The sequence below is a fragment of the Vicugna pacos genome, chromosome 6 (genome assembly GCF_048564905.1).
Source record: "Vicugna pacos chromosome 6, VicPac4, whole genome shotgun sequence".
Lineage (NCBI taxonomy): Eukaryota > Metazoa > Chordata > Mammalia > Artiodactyla > Camelidae > Vicugna > Vicugna pacos.
Window position 1 is genome coordinate 30,322,962 of NC_132992.1, and position 14,324 is coordinate 30,337,285.

Here is a 14,324-nt window from a genome sequence, read left to right on the forward strand (position 1 = left end):
TTACCTGTAACACAGTGTATATTACGTATAACGTTTACCTTAATAGCACAATTGTCTTAAGTAAGTTCTGTGGAACATTGGATACAAAGCAGTGTGAAAACCTTTGACAGAATAAGTTCATGACTCACTACTCAGGAACGAAAGCTAGAAAAGGAGAAGTCTGAATGAAAATAGAAGAGGAAAGGAATAGAGAGGCAAAAGAAAAACCCAAAACAATGAAGTGCATATACTACATTGCTGTGGTACATATTATAGGAAGCATTAAGCATATCTGCTTTAAGCATCTCTAGAGCTAAGGGGAATGGCTAATACACAGGTCTCCGTGTGTGACTACTGCCAGCCCCAGATGCACTTTATCAAGTCATATTTTAACATACCAGCATGTACACACACACAAAGACCAGACACACACACAGGAAAGCGGGGCCTACCCAAAACTGTAACAGAAAAATATTCTGTAGGCTCTTCCATTAGCTTCTCAGCTCACTTCTTCACTTTTCTCCACTGAGGAGACATTTGTCTCAGCATTCATTCCATCATCTGCCTATAAAACTACACCAGGAAACCTAGGGGTGTAAGTGAAAAGCCCCTTCTACTTACTCTTAGCTTTTGAGCATCCCACAAGCTCACTCAGAGTTGATTATTGCATGATGTGCCATTGTTTGATGATATCTCTGACAGCAGAGGATTTCTGAAGGTTTTCGTGATTGAAGGTTATAGGTTTTTCTACTCTGCCCACTTTCCTATCTTCCATCTCTGCTTTTCACTATTACCCAACAGACTGGAGTCCACACTCCCTGACATAGGTGGTCCATTTTCTTCCCATGACCTGTTCTGGTCTATGCACTTTCCTTACCTGTGATTCTGAAATGCTGGTGGGCATAGATCCAGAGACTGTGTGTCAGATGAGCATTTCTCAGAGAAACAAATTACAGCTCTGGGAAGAAACCTACAAATTATGGCCCTCTTCTGCATAAAATACACTCTTTTAGCAAAATTTATAGGAAAAGCATTATCAGAAGAGGCTGAAGCAGAAATCTAAATTCTCACCACTACATCTCTCATCTTCCTTGCCACTGCTGCTAATTAAGAGGCACCTCTGACTCCAGCAGTGATGGCACAGTAGAGTCTGGGGAAGGCCAGGGAGACAGGCTCTCTCAACGTCAGGTGGAGACACACACATCCTCAGGCAACAGTGTGCCTGCCTGGACTGCAAAGTGTGCTCAGGCCAGCTCCTGGATTCCCGCGTTTCGAGACCCAAGGAGCTCCCTTCCCCAGCTCTGTGAAACATTTCCTCATGCTTCCTCCCTCATTTTCCCTCTTTTCTCTTCTCTCCCCTTTCATACATCAACAAGCCTTTGATTTCCCAATTTACTTTTATAAGTTTGATTGCAGTTTCTTTCTCCTGTTAATTTACGGCCTCTCATTTTCCCCTAATCTTCTTTCTCTTTTTATTTTGCTGTCTTTGAATCGCACTCTTCTTTATCATTTTCTCTTCTTTCTCCCTCTCATTTATTCAGGTTCCTTCACTCTGAGATGTGTTCCCTCTCTCCACTTGTCCTCAGATTCATTGCTACTCCATTATATCTCATGCTTCTCTTAGTATTATATTTAAAAAAGCACACCTCATTGTTGTTTCCTTTCAAGCAAGAATGAGCACTGTGCAGCTTCCCACCATCTCCCATTCTAAACATTACATCCACAAAATAAAATTGCATAATTCACTGCAGTACTAAATATTCTCTCTCAAATAGAGAAAATTTTTTCTATTAACAAATCTGAACCACTCAGTTACTTCTCATTTCCTCATATTTCTTTTGCATATAAGTGAGTCTGATAAAACAAGTTACATTTTAAGAAAAGTAAATCTAATTAGCATAATTCTAATAAAATGAGTATACCTAACAAGGTTTCCAACAGTTTGAGTGCAATGTCTGTCAGCATATTGATTGAAGCTTCAAAATTCTCTAAGTGTAAATTAAGAAGTTTGCATATTCTGAAAAACATAGCTCAGACTGAAACATGATCGAATATTTAATTGGTACTGATGCTGATGACTGATTTATAAAGTCACTGCATATATAAAGTGACTGATGTATAAATACACTGAACAAATGTCTAGATCTTCAGCAAGGAAACTCCCTCATCAATAAAGTGGAATGGTTAAATTAAATTACGTCTAGATTTCCTGCAAATGTTGTATTTTTTACTCAGTATTAGAATTCTGCCTGGTTTGGAATCACTGTGTCTGATTTGAATACTTTGGCTGAGCAATGCACTAACTACATGGCCTTGGCAAATCACTTAGCTTTCAGAAGTCTGAGTTTTCATTCAAGAAATAGAATAATGTATTGACTCTTCCTAACTGACAGGGATGATCGGAGGATGAAATTGTGGTGATGACAGTAACACTAGCTCATCAAATAAGTTCAAACCAAAGCTAATCCTGAAAATATTTAGATGGAAAAGACAGTGCTGATGATCAGACACATCATCACTAGTGCCTTTGTCAGTGTGTTTGAGTGAACCCTGGCTGATGGTAGCTGCATAAATCTGAGTGACTAACAGAGGGAAGAAATTGTACAGGTGCAAAAAAGCTTCCTGCAAAATTCCCAATGCAGTCAGCTGTTTGTATACCAAGTTTTTCCTCAGTTTCACAACTTTCTCTCTAACCATCAAAGCCCTGTGTTGTTGAATAATGAGACCATTGGTAACAGAAGAAACTCTCAAATATGTTAAGTATAGAAATTAAGACATCTGGGGAATGCGCTGAAAAATCATAAAATTGGTGAAGTTTTCCTCTGGAACCTTTAGCCTTCTCTTTTTCCATCTTCCTCCCTTTTTATCTGTCCTTTATAAGGAAAATAAATCATTTATTGCATGCCCCTTGGTTTTCAACCAATGTCAACTCTGTGGAAGCTATTGCTAATTTCACTTAATAATGGTGTAGAATGAAAGTTTCTGTCCAGCATTACACTCATTGTAAGCATGGAAATCTATTGGAGAGAGGGTAGAAAATGCCACACTGCTAAATTTAGACTTAAGCCTCTGGCGATTCCTGTTGAAACTCTGACCTCTATTCCATTGCATTCCAAGGCAGCAGATGAACCAGCAGAATAGTTGCAACAGGGTTTCTATTGTCTTCTTGTTTCTTGTGAATATGAATAGCCCCCAGCCCGAGAAATGCAAGTCTGCAGGTTTTATGTAACTCTCCTCCCCACCCTGGAAACACATTAACTGACCGTTCGTGTCATTGTTCATTAATATTTATTCTCACATAGGGAAGCTCAGACTTTGAAATCTCCTCCAACTCTTTATGATGCAATGGTGAAAATGCTTTGGAGATTTGAGACTACCAGGACCTCACTGAATAGTTCCAAAGGGAGTTATTAGACTCTCAGCTAAATTAGACAAGGAGACATACCAGAGCTCTGTAAAGGCAGATATTTTAGAATGTGTCAGGTAATGCCACACTGCATTAATCCTGAATTCTAACAGCAAAATCCTATCAGTGAGTGAGAGAATTCAACCCTATTTGGATTCCTGTTTCTTAGGTCAAAAGTAAATAGAATGTTAGTAAAAGTTCACTTACACCTTATAATAAAATTCAAAATGAAAAAAATGTAAATAAATGCTGAGATTGTTGGTGTACGTATCAGGGAAGCAAGCAGGGTCAGGGTGAGGATGAGACAAGTGAGGGTATTGCCTCAGGCATAAAATTTATCATTATATTGAAACCTTAGCAATTAAAATTTTTAAAAATAAAATGAAATAAATACAATTTTAATGCAATATTTTAAAGAGCAAAGTTAATGTAACAATTATGAACAGAGTATCAGTATTTAAAATAAATGCGTCAACATTACAGATTTTCCTTTGCCTCAGTTTTCACTATGTCTCAGCCTGACATTTTTACTAATCCTGCTTATATTTAAAATTTAGTATTTATTTTGTTCATCATGAATTTTTTAATTAATTTTGATTTTTATAACAATATCAGTTATGCCTGCTGATATTATGCTTAGTGAAATAAAAGAGAGAAATACAAATACTGTATGATACCACTTCCATGTAGAATCTTAAAAAGTAATACAAGTGACACTGTATTCAAAGCAGAAACAGTATGAGGTTAAGAGATACAAACTACTCGGTATAAAATAGATAAGAGCAAAATATATGATATAGCACAGGAAATTATAGCCATTATCTTGGATAATTTTTAATAGAGTGTAAGTATAAAAATACTGAATCACTATGCTGTACACCTGAACTAATATAATATTGTAAATCAATTCTACTCAATGAAAAAGTGTAATATAAAGAATAGTATTTGATTTTATTTTGCTTAGCGCTTCAATGAGTTAAATCTTTTTCTTCTGTCTAAGGGATAGAATGAGGAGATATTTATTCAGATTCTTTCAAAGGTTAGTTAAGTTGAGTCTTGGAGTCATCCTTAATTCTATTGAATTTACCTAATATGGGTTTTATCCAATATGTGCTAACTGCAGCCAAGGAACCTGTGTCTTTGATCTCATCAGAGTCATGAAGAGTTTCAGCCACAACTCTGATAGTTTTGTTTCCCTTAGGATTCGGCTATGTAGACACTCAACATCCAAGTACCATCATAACACTGAAAATGTGGGGATTCCCTCTGATTTTTTTTCTTCCTTCATTTCCCTTTTCCTGAGCAAGTTACTGGTATAGGTGTCAGTGGGAATGGGGAGAGAAATCTATAAAGCCAAGCTGTTTATTTTTGCGTTTCGAGCATTCTCATCTGTCCACATCCCATGGGTCATTAGATCCCCTTATATTTTCTCACACCTGCAAAAGATCCCATTTTATGGCAGGGTCACTCATTCATCTACAAGTATCCAGACTAGGTACCTGCCCTGAGGTACGGCGCTGCCGTAGCTCTCCGCTCCTCTCTACAGGCCTTGCCCTTCTCTGGAGCTCAACACAAAACCTTCTTTGCTTCATCCACTCTTTGATAGCCTCAGAAAAGTAAAATTTGAATTTTGTACTTTTCATATTGTCGATAATACAAGAGCAACGTCCTTCTGCAAGCTAACCAGAATCAGTGGTCTATATTCTGATGGTTCGCTTTTGAGAATAGAATTATTTTTGTGTTTATAAACCTTTCCATTTTCCCTTTGTTTCAATTGCCCATATTTCCTTCAGGGTATGTATCTATTTCATAGTAATTTATTAATTTTTTATGTATTAAATGAATTAACTTCATCGTTTATATCAATTTCCTTAGTTAATAGATTTTTTTATTCTAATCTTTATGCACGGATGCTCCTCTGTACCATCCTGGGATAGGGAGGAAGCACGCAATTCAATTTCCATGCAAACCTCTATAATTATGCAGAAACTAAAGTGCACATCCACATGTGGTGGGTAGATTTTCATCACTCTTCTCCTTTTAAGCCACACATTTTTTTTACGATGTCAGATATAACTCTCTTTCCTTTCATTTTCAATTTAATGTCATACTTATTGGCCTTCTCACCTTCAAGGTCCTAAAACTATGATTGTGTATTTTACCACGGGTTTTTGCATGGCTTTGCTTTATTTTCCAAAGAAGCTGTGAACATATAAACAGGTTCTTCTAGGATCTTGGCATTTAAATTTCCAAATTCTGACTGTCAAATGTACTCATGAATCACTTGAATTAGAAAAAAATTAATTGGTGAGAGAGGCAATAACATGAAAGGTGCTCTGTATCATTCTCCTGACTCCATACTGTGCTAAATTACTGTGTTCCTTCAGTGAGGAGCTGCCAAGTGGCCTCCTGTTATCCCAGTTTCCTCATTATTCAGGGATAGATCACTTGGTAGATTAGTTTTACAATGTTTTTCTGGCAATCATTTCTGAATGCCGAGCATAAAGAATGGTTGCCTACTGAAAACATTTTATAAGTACCAAATTTCTCACATTAAACCTCACTGTACTTAACAGTGATTTATGTAATCTCCAACAGAATCTGTAATACCAAATAGGTATCGTTACCATAATCAGATTGCAAACAATTGAGGGCAAGATTTAACATCCAGGGAGGATTTGTAAAAAGCATTAGTGATAATCATGAAGCTCTGAAAAAAATCGAGGGAAATAACTTCATTACTTTTTTCTTAAAACCAATTAGTTTCCTTTCTTATCCACTACTAAACTTGGGGTGAGGGGAAGAAAATATATATGTTTCAGGAGTTTTCAAGCTTTTTAAATTGTTCAATCATATCACTTGGATTTAGATGATGTCTTGCCCTTATTGATCCTTGCCCAGAATCTTGATAATGTTGTTCTAAATCATACAAGAAACAATTGTGGATGAGTCAGTTTTGGCTTCAAGTACTAAGATGAATTCTTTCTGCAACTAGAAAAAAACAGAACTTCTTATCACAGCTTAAAACGCTTTTATTTTTTGGCCTTCACAGCCACATGTAATTTACGCCCTAAATCTGTCACACTTATTCATTGTAACCCAATTACTCTTGTGTTTTCTTTTGTGTACTTAAACATAGCACATTTACTCACTTCATATGTATAACTCTCCCCTAGTGGCTATGATAGTAACTGACAATGAGAAGGACTCAGTGAAAAACAGTATTTGTTAAATGAATGAAAAAGTTGCAGCAGAATTGTCTGTTCTTGTCTTCTTACTATACGATCCATTCAGCAGATCACATGCCGACTCAATAGTCTCCTCATGGACACTTTCACTTCCTGGTTGCGAAGGGTATAAATCACAGGGTTCATCAAAGGAAAGATCACTGTATGGAAAAAGGAAACCACCTTGTCTGCTGGTAAGGCTCTGAAGGGGCGGGTGTAGATGAAGATGCCAGGCCCAAACATGAGAAATATAACAATGATATGGGTGGTGCATGTGGACATGGCCTTGCTCTTCCCCTCAGAGGAGGAACCATGTACACGGCAGAGAATGACTGCATAGGAGGCCAGAAGGCCCACGAAACACAGGAGGGTCATCAGACCACTGTTAAAAACCATCAGGAGCTCCACCACAAAGGTGTCAGTGCAGGCCAGCTTGATGACCTGCGGCACATCACAGAAGAAGTTGTCCAGTCGGTTTGGACCACAGAAAGGCAAGCAGAGGATGAGGGCCACCTGGATAATGGAGTGGACAAAGCCTCCAAGCCACAGAGCCAAGAGCAAGACACGGCAAGCTCTTGGGTTCATGACGGTAGAGTAGTATAAAGGACGACAGATGGCAATGTAGCGGTCAAAGGCCATCACAACTAGGAGCAACCCCTCCCCTCCTCCAAGGAAGTGCAAGAAAAAGAGCTGAGTGATGCAGCCTCTATAGGAGATCACCTTCTTCTCAGAGAAGAAGTCCGCCAGCATCTTGGGAGCCACAATGAAGGAGTAGGATGCATCCAGGAAGGCCAAGTTGCCCAGAAAGAAGTAGAGAGGGGCCGTGAGGCCAGGGTCTGACCTGATGGTGAGGATGATGAGGAGATTTCCAGGGAGGATGATGAGGTAGAAAATTAGAACTAGCACAAAGACCAGGAGCTGAATACTTTGAGACTGGGTCAGACCAACAAGGATAAATTCGGTCACCACTGTATTGTTCTCAGTCTCCATCTCCTCTGCCTGCAGATCATAAAGAAACAGTTCATTGCTGTTACTATTTCTTCCACTTAGACCCTGGATGTCCTCCAGCTAAGTGTTTGACACAGTGATCACTTCAACTAAAAACAACAGGTTTCCATCCACACTGATGCCCTGGGTAAATTCTGAACATTTCCTTCATCCAGATTTAAAGCAAACAAACAAACAAAAACTGTTCTCAAAGCCGCACTCTTAGTCCCATTCATCGTGTGCTTCTACAGCGCTGCTGTCCAATTTAAGAGGCAGCATCCTGCCCTTTCTTGGGATTCCTACCTTCTTGAATCATAGGAAAAGTGTCTCAATTGAGATACAGGGTAACTCCAATTATCAGGAGCTTTGCATTTTGGTGGCTGTACTATGCTTGAGGCTGAACAGCTGTCTTGGGATTACACGCCTTTTCTCCTCATCCACCAACCCGAACAGTTTACTGAGTATTTACTTGCTTCCGTTCCTATGGAATTTCCAGTTCCTGCCTGCTAACTCTCTGCCTTGCTCTCTGTTTCCTCCTATCACCCTCCTCAGACCTGGTGTCCTTGTAATGCCCTGATCCAAGCTGTGCCCCAGTTTCCCAACAATAGGTCCACTTGTCACCTAACTTAGAGGTAGTCTCCTAGCTGCATCCCTGGTTAAGTACCACTCCGCGGCCACCCCACGGCTTGTTCATGCAGCTTAATTAACACTATGTGAATCTCAAGTACTGATTATATACTCCCGATTTCCTTCTTTTCCTCTTCCCGGTATGATGCCCAAGGGAGAGCCTTTCAACAAACAATACGTTACAATACAAAATTTGCCAGTATAAATTTTTTAATTAATTATATCACAATATACAATCTTAGCAAAGAAGAGGGGGAAGCAACAGTAAGGCTCCTATAGTCTAAGCCATTCCTTTTAAGAGAAGAAAACCAAAGCTACTGTGGTTACAACATTTAAGTTTGGAATGAATTTTTATTATTGTTCTGATTGACAAGTCATAGAGGAACGCAGGTGTGTACCACTCAGTTTTAACACATAAAGAAGCAACACAGTTTTCAACAATGAGCGCTCTCTTTTGTGTACTGGAATAACTAAATATAATATTGCTTGTCTAAAATCACCCCTTTACAGAGCTTAGAATTAGAATTTTAACCCTGTGCAACTAAAAGAACATAAGTTATTTGAAGGAAAATCTATATGTAACGCTCAGTCTATTTAGCGCTGTAGGCTCATTCCAGAAAGGACATGTGATGATCCCCTGAAGAGTGAAAAGACAACAATATTAAATATTTTTACATGGGTATAATTGCCCATGTATATGTAGTTGTCACTGCCTTTTATTTTTTTAAATACTAGTTTTAATATGTATAATATATTAGCATGATGATATACACACTTTATGAATAAATGAGCACAAAATTAAGGCAGAAGGTCAAAAAATATTTTGTTATGGGTATGAACAGTTTGAAAATTGTTAATCTACAGAAAAATACAACCTAGTGTATATTACCTGTAACACAGTGTATATTACGTATAACGTTTACCTTAATAGCACAATTGTCTTAAGTAAGTTCTGTGGAACATTGGATACAAAGCAGTGTGAAAACCTTTGACAGAATAAGTTCATGACTCACTACTCAGGAACGAAAGCTAGAAAAGGAGAAGTCTGAATGAAAATAGAAGAGGAAAGGAATAGAGAGGCAAAAGAAAAACCCAAAACAATGAAGTGCATATACTACATTGCTGTGGTACATATTATAGGAAGCATTAAGCATATCTGCTTTAAGCATCTCTAGAGCTAAGGGGAATGGCTAATACACAGGTCTCCGTGTGTGACTACTGCCAGCCCCAGATGCACTTTATCAAGTCATATTTTAACATACCAGCATGTACACACACACAAAGACCAGACACACACACAGGAAAGCGGGGCCTACCCAAAACTGTAACAGAAAAATATTCTGTAGGCTCTTCCATTAGCTTCTCAGCTCACTTCTTCACTTTTCTCCACTGAGGAGACATTTGTCTCAGCATTCATTCCATCATCTGCCTATAAAACTACACCAGGAAACCTAGGGGTGTAAGTGAAAAGCCCCTTCTACTTACTCTTAGCTTTTGAGCATCCCACAAGCTCACTCAGAGTTGATTATTGCATGATGTGCCATTGTTTGATGATATCTCTGACAGCAGAGGATTTCTGAAGGTTTTCGTGATTGAAGGTTATAGGTTTTTCTACTCTGCCCACTTTCCTATCTTCCATCTCTGCTTTTCACTATTACCCAACAGACTGGAGTCCACACTCCCTGACATAGGTGGTCCATTTTCTTCCCATGACCTGTTCTGGTCTATGCACTTTCCTTACCTGTGATTCTGAAATGCTGGTGGGCATAGATCCAGAGACTGTGTGTCAGATGAGCATTTCTCAGAGAAACAAATTACAGCTCTGGGAAGAAACCTACAAATTATGGCCCTCTTCTGCATAAAATACACTCTTTTAGCAAAATTTATAGGAAAAGCATTATCAGAAGAGGCTGAAGCGGAAATCTAAATTCTCACCACTACATCTCTCATCTTCCTTGCCACTGCTGCTAATTAAGAGGCACCTCTGACTCCAGCAGTGATGGCACAGTAGAGTCTGGGGAAGGCCAGGGAGACGGGCTCTCTCAACGTCAGGTGGAGACACACACATCCTCAGGCAACAGTGTGCCTGCCTGGACTGCAAAGTGTGCTCAGGCCAGCTCCTGGATTCCCGCGTTTCGAGACCCAAGGAGCTCCCTTCCCCAGCTCTGTGAAACATTTCCTCATGCTTCCTCCCTCATTTTCCCTCTTTTCTCTTCTCTCCCCTTTCATACATCAACAAGCCTTTGATTTCCCAATTTACTTTTATAAGTTTGATTGCAGTTTCTTTCTCCTGTTAATTTACGGCCTCTCATTTTCCCCTAATCTTCTTTCTCTTTTTATTTTGCTGTCTTTGAATCGCACTCTTCTTTATCATTGTCTCTTCTTTCTCCCTCTCATTTATTCAGGTTCCTTCACTCTGAGATGTGTTCCCTCTCTCCACTTGTCCTCAGATTCACTGCTACTCCATTATATCTCATGCTTCTCTTAGTATTATATTTAAAAAAGCACACCTCATTGTTGTTTCCTTTCAAGCAAGAATGAGCACTGTGCAGCTTCCCACCATCTCCCATTCTAAACATTACATCCACAAAATAAAATTGCATAATTCACTGCAGTACTAAATATTCTCTCTCAAATAGAGAAAATTTTTTCTATTAACAAATCTGAACCACTCAGTTACTTCTCATTTCCTCATATTTCTTTTGCATATAAGTGAGTCTGATAAAACAAGTTACATTTTAAGAAAAGTAAATCTAATTAGCATAATTCTAATAAAATGAGTGTACCTAACAAGGTTTCCAACAGTTTGAGTGCAATGTCTGTCAGCATATTGATTGAAGCTTCAGAATTCTCTAAGTGTAAATTAAGAAGTTTGCATATTCTGAAAAACATAGCTCAGACTGAAACATGATCGAATATTTAATTGGTACTGATGCTGATGACTGATTTATAAAGTCACTGCATATATAAAGTGACTGATGTATAAATACACTGAACAAATGTCTAGATCTTCAGCAAGGAAACTCCCTCATCAATAAAGTGGAATGGTTAAATTAAATTACGTCTAGATTTCCTGCAAATGTTGTATTTTTTACTCAGTATTAGAATTCTGCCTGGTTTGGAATCACTGTGTCTGATTTGAATACTTTGGCTGAGCAATGCACTAACTACATGGCCTTGGCAAATCACTTAGCTTTCAGAAGTCTGAGTTTTCATTCAAGAAATAGAATAATGTATTGACTCTTCCTAACTGACAGGGATGATCGGAGGATGAAATTGTGGTGATGACAGTAACACTAGCTCATCAAATAAGTTCAAACCAAAGCTAATCCTGAAAATATTTAGATGGAAAAGACAGTGCTGATGATCAGACACATCATCACTAGTGCCTTTGTCAGTGTGTTTGAGTGAACCCTGGCTGATGGTAGCTGCATAAATCTGAGTGACTAACAGAGGGAAGAAATTGTACAGGTGCAAAAAAGCTTCCTGCAAAATTCCCAATGCAGTCAGCTGTTTGTATACCAAGTTTTTCCTCAGTTTCACAACTTTCTCTCTAACCATCAAAGCCCTGTGTTGTTGAATAATGAGACCATTGGTAACAGAAGAAACTCAAATATGTTGAATATGAAAATTAAGAGATTTGGGGAATGCTCTGAAAAATCATAAAATCAATGAAGTTTTCCTCTGGAACCTTTAGCCTTCTCTTTTTCCATCTTCCTCCCTTTTTATCTGTCCTTTATAAGGAAAATAAATTATTCATTGCATCCCCCTTGGTTTTCAATGAAATGTTAACTCTGTGGAAGCTACTGATAATTTCACTTAATAATGGTGTAGAATGAAAGTTTCTGTCCACCATTACACTCTTTCTAAGCATCACGACAAGACAGAAATCTATTGGATACAGGGTAGAAAATGCCACACTACTGAATTTAGACTTAAACCTCTGGCGATTCCTGCTGAAGCTCTGACCTCTATTCCATTGCATTCCAAGGCAGCAGATGAACCAGCAGAATAGCTGCAACACGGTTTCTATTGTTTTCTTGTTTTTTACAAATTGAATAGCCCCACCCCAAGAAATGCAAGTCTGCAGGTTTTATGTAACTCTCATAGTGTAGCCATCCCCCTGACCCTGAAAACACATTAACTGACCGTTCGTGTCATTGTTCATTAATATTTATTCTCACATAGGGAAGCTCAGACTTTGAAATCTCCTCCAACTCTTTATGATGCAATGGTGAAAATGCTTTGGAGATTTGAGACTACCAGGACCTCACTGAATAGTTCCAAAGGGAGTTATTAGACTCTCAGCTAAATTAGGCAAGGAGACATACCAGAGCTCTGTAAAGGCAGATATTTTAGAATGTGTCAGGTAATGCCACACTGCGTTAATCCTGAATTCTAACAGCAAAATCCTATCAGTGAGTGAGAGAATTCAACCCTATTTGGATTCCTGTTCCTTAGGTCAAAAGTAAATAGAATGTTAGTAAAAGTTCACTTACACCTTATAATAAAATTCAAAATGAAAAAAATGTAAATAAATGCTGAGATTGTTGGTGTACGTATCAGGGAAGCAAGCAGGGTCAGGGTGAGGATGAGACAAGTGAGGGTATTGCCTCAGGCATAAAATTTATCATTATATTGAAACCTTAGCAATTAAAATTTTTAAAAATAAAATGAAATAAATACAATTTTAATGCAATATTTTAAAGAGCAAAGATAATGGAACAATTATGAACAGAGTATCAGTATTTAAAATAAATGCGTCAACATTACAGATTTTCCTTTGCCTCAGTTTTCACTGTGTCTCAGCCTGACATTTTTACTAATCCTGCTTATATTTAAAATTTAGTATTTATTTTGTTCATCATGAATTTTTTAATTAATTTTGATTTTTATAACAATATCAGTTATGCCTGCTGATATTATGCTTAGTGAAATAAAAGAGAGAAATACAAATACTGTATGATACCACTTCCATGTAGAATCTTAAAAAGTAATACAAGTGACACTGTATTCAAAGCAGAAACAGAGTCACAGATATACAGAACAAGCCAGTGGTTACCAAAGAGGAGAGGGAAGAGGGAAAGAGCAATTTAGCAGTATGAGGTTAAGAGATACAAACTACTCGGTATAAAATAGATAAGAGCAAAATATATGATATAGCAGAGGAAATTATAGCCATTATCTTGGATAATTTTTAATAGAGTGTAAGTATAAAAATACTGAATCACTATGCTGTACACCTGAACTAATATAATATTGTAAATCAATTCTACTCAATGAAAAAGTGTAATATAAAGAATAGTATTTGATTTTATTTTGCTTAGCGCTTCAATGAGTTAAATCTTTTTCTTCTGTCTAAGGGATAGAATGAGGAGATATTTATTCAGATTCTTTCAAAGGTTAGTTAAGTTGAGTCTTGGAGTCATCCTTAATTCTATTGAATTTACCTAATATGGGTTTTATCCAATATGTGCTAACTGCAGCCAAGGAACCTGTGTCTTTGATCTCATCAGAGTCACGAAGAGTTTCAGCCACAACTCTGATAGTTTTGTTTCCCTTAGGATTCGGCTATGTAGACACTCAACATCCAAGTACCATCATAACACTGAAAATGTGGGGATTCCCTCTGATTTTTTTTCTTCCTTCATTTCCCTTTTCCTGAGCAAGTTACTGGTATAGGTGTCAGTGGGAATGGGGAGAGAAATCTATAAAGCCAAGCTGTTTATTTTTGCCTTTCGAGCATTCTCATCTGTCCACATCCCATGGGTCATTAGATCCCCTTATATTTTCTCACACCTGCAAAAGATCCCATTTTATGGCAGGGTCACTCATTCATCTACAAGTATCCAGACTAGGTACCTGCCCTGAGGTACGGCGCTGCCGTAGCTCTCCGCTCCTCTCTACAGGCCTTGCCCTTCTCTGGAGCTCAACACAAAACCTTCTTTGCTTCATCCACTCTTTGATAGCCTCAGAAAAGTAAAATTTGAATTTTGTACTTTTCATATTGTCGATAATACAAGAGCAACGTCCTTCTGCAAGCTAACCAGAATCAGTGGTCTATATTCTGATGGTTCGCTTTTGAGAATAGAATTATT

At 38.0% G+C, this 14,324-nt stretch overlaps 1 protein-coding gene and 1 long non-coding RNA gene across 3 annotated transcripts in view; one reads left to right on the plus strand and one right to left on the minus strand.

Annotated features, from left to right (window-relative positions):
• Positions 1 to 14,324, plus strand: part of LOC140696851 (uncharacterized) — a 513,284-nt gene that overhangs the window by 369,556 nt on the left and 129,404 nt on the right. The window lies entirely within an intron of this gene.
• Positions 6,676 to 7,608, minus strand: LOC140697100 (olfactory receptor 4N2-like). Its single transcript, XM_072963941.1, has one exon. It carries the CDS (start codon positions 7,600 to 7,602, stop codon positions 6,676 to 6,678), a length of 927 nt encoding a protein of 308 aa, XP_072820042.1. The 5' UTR covers positions 7,603 to 7,608.

What these genes read in the sequence shown, in the direction of transcription:
- LOC140697100 (XM_072963941.1), bottom strand. Translation starts at nt 7,602, where the DNA reads ATGGAGACTGAGAACAATACAGTGGTGACCGAATTTATCCTTGTTGGT.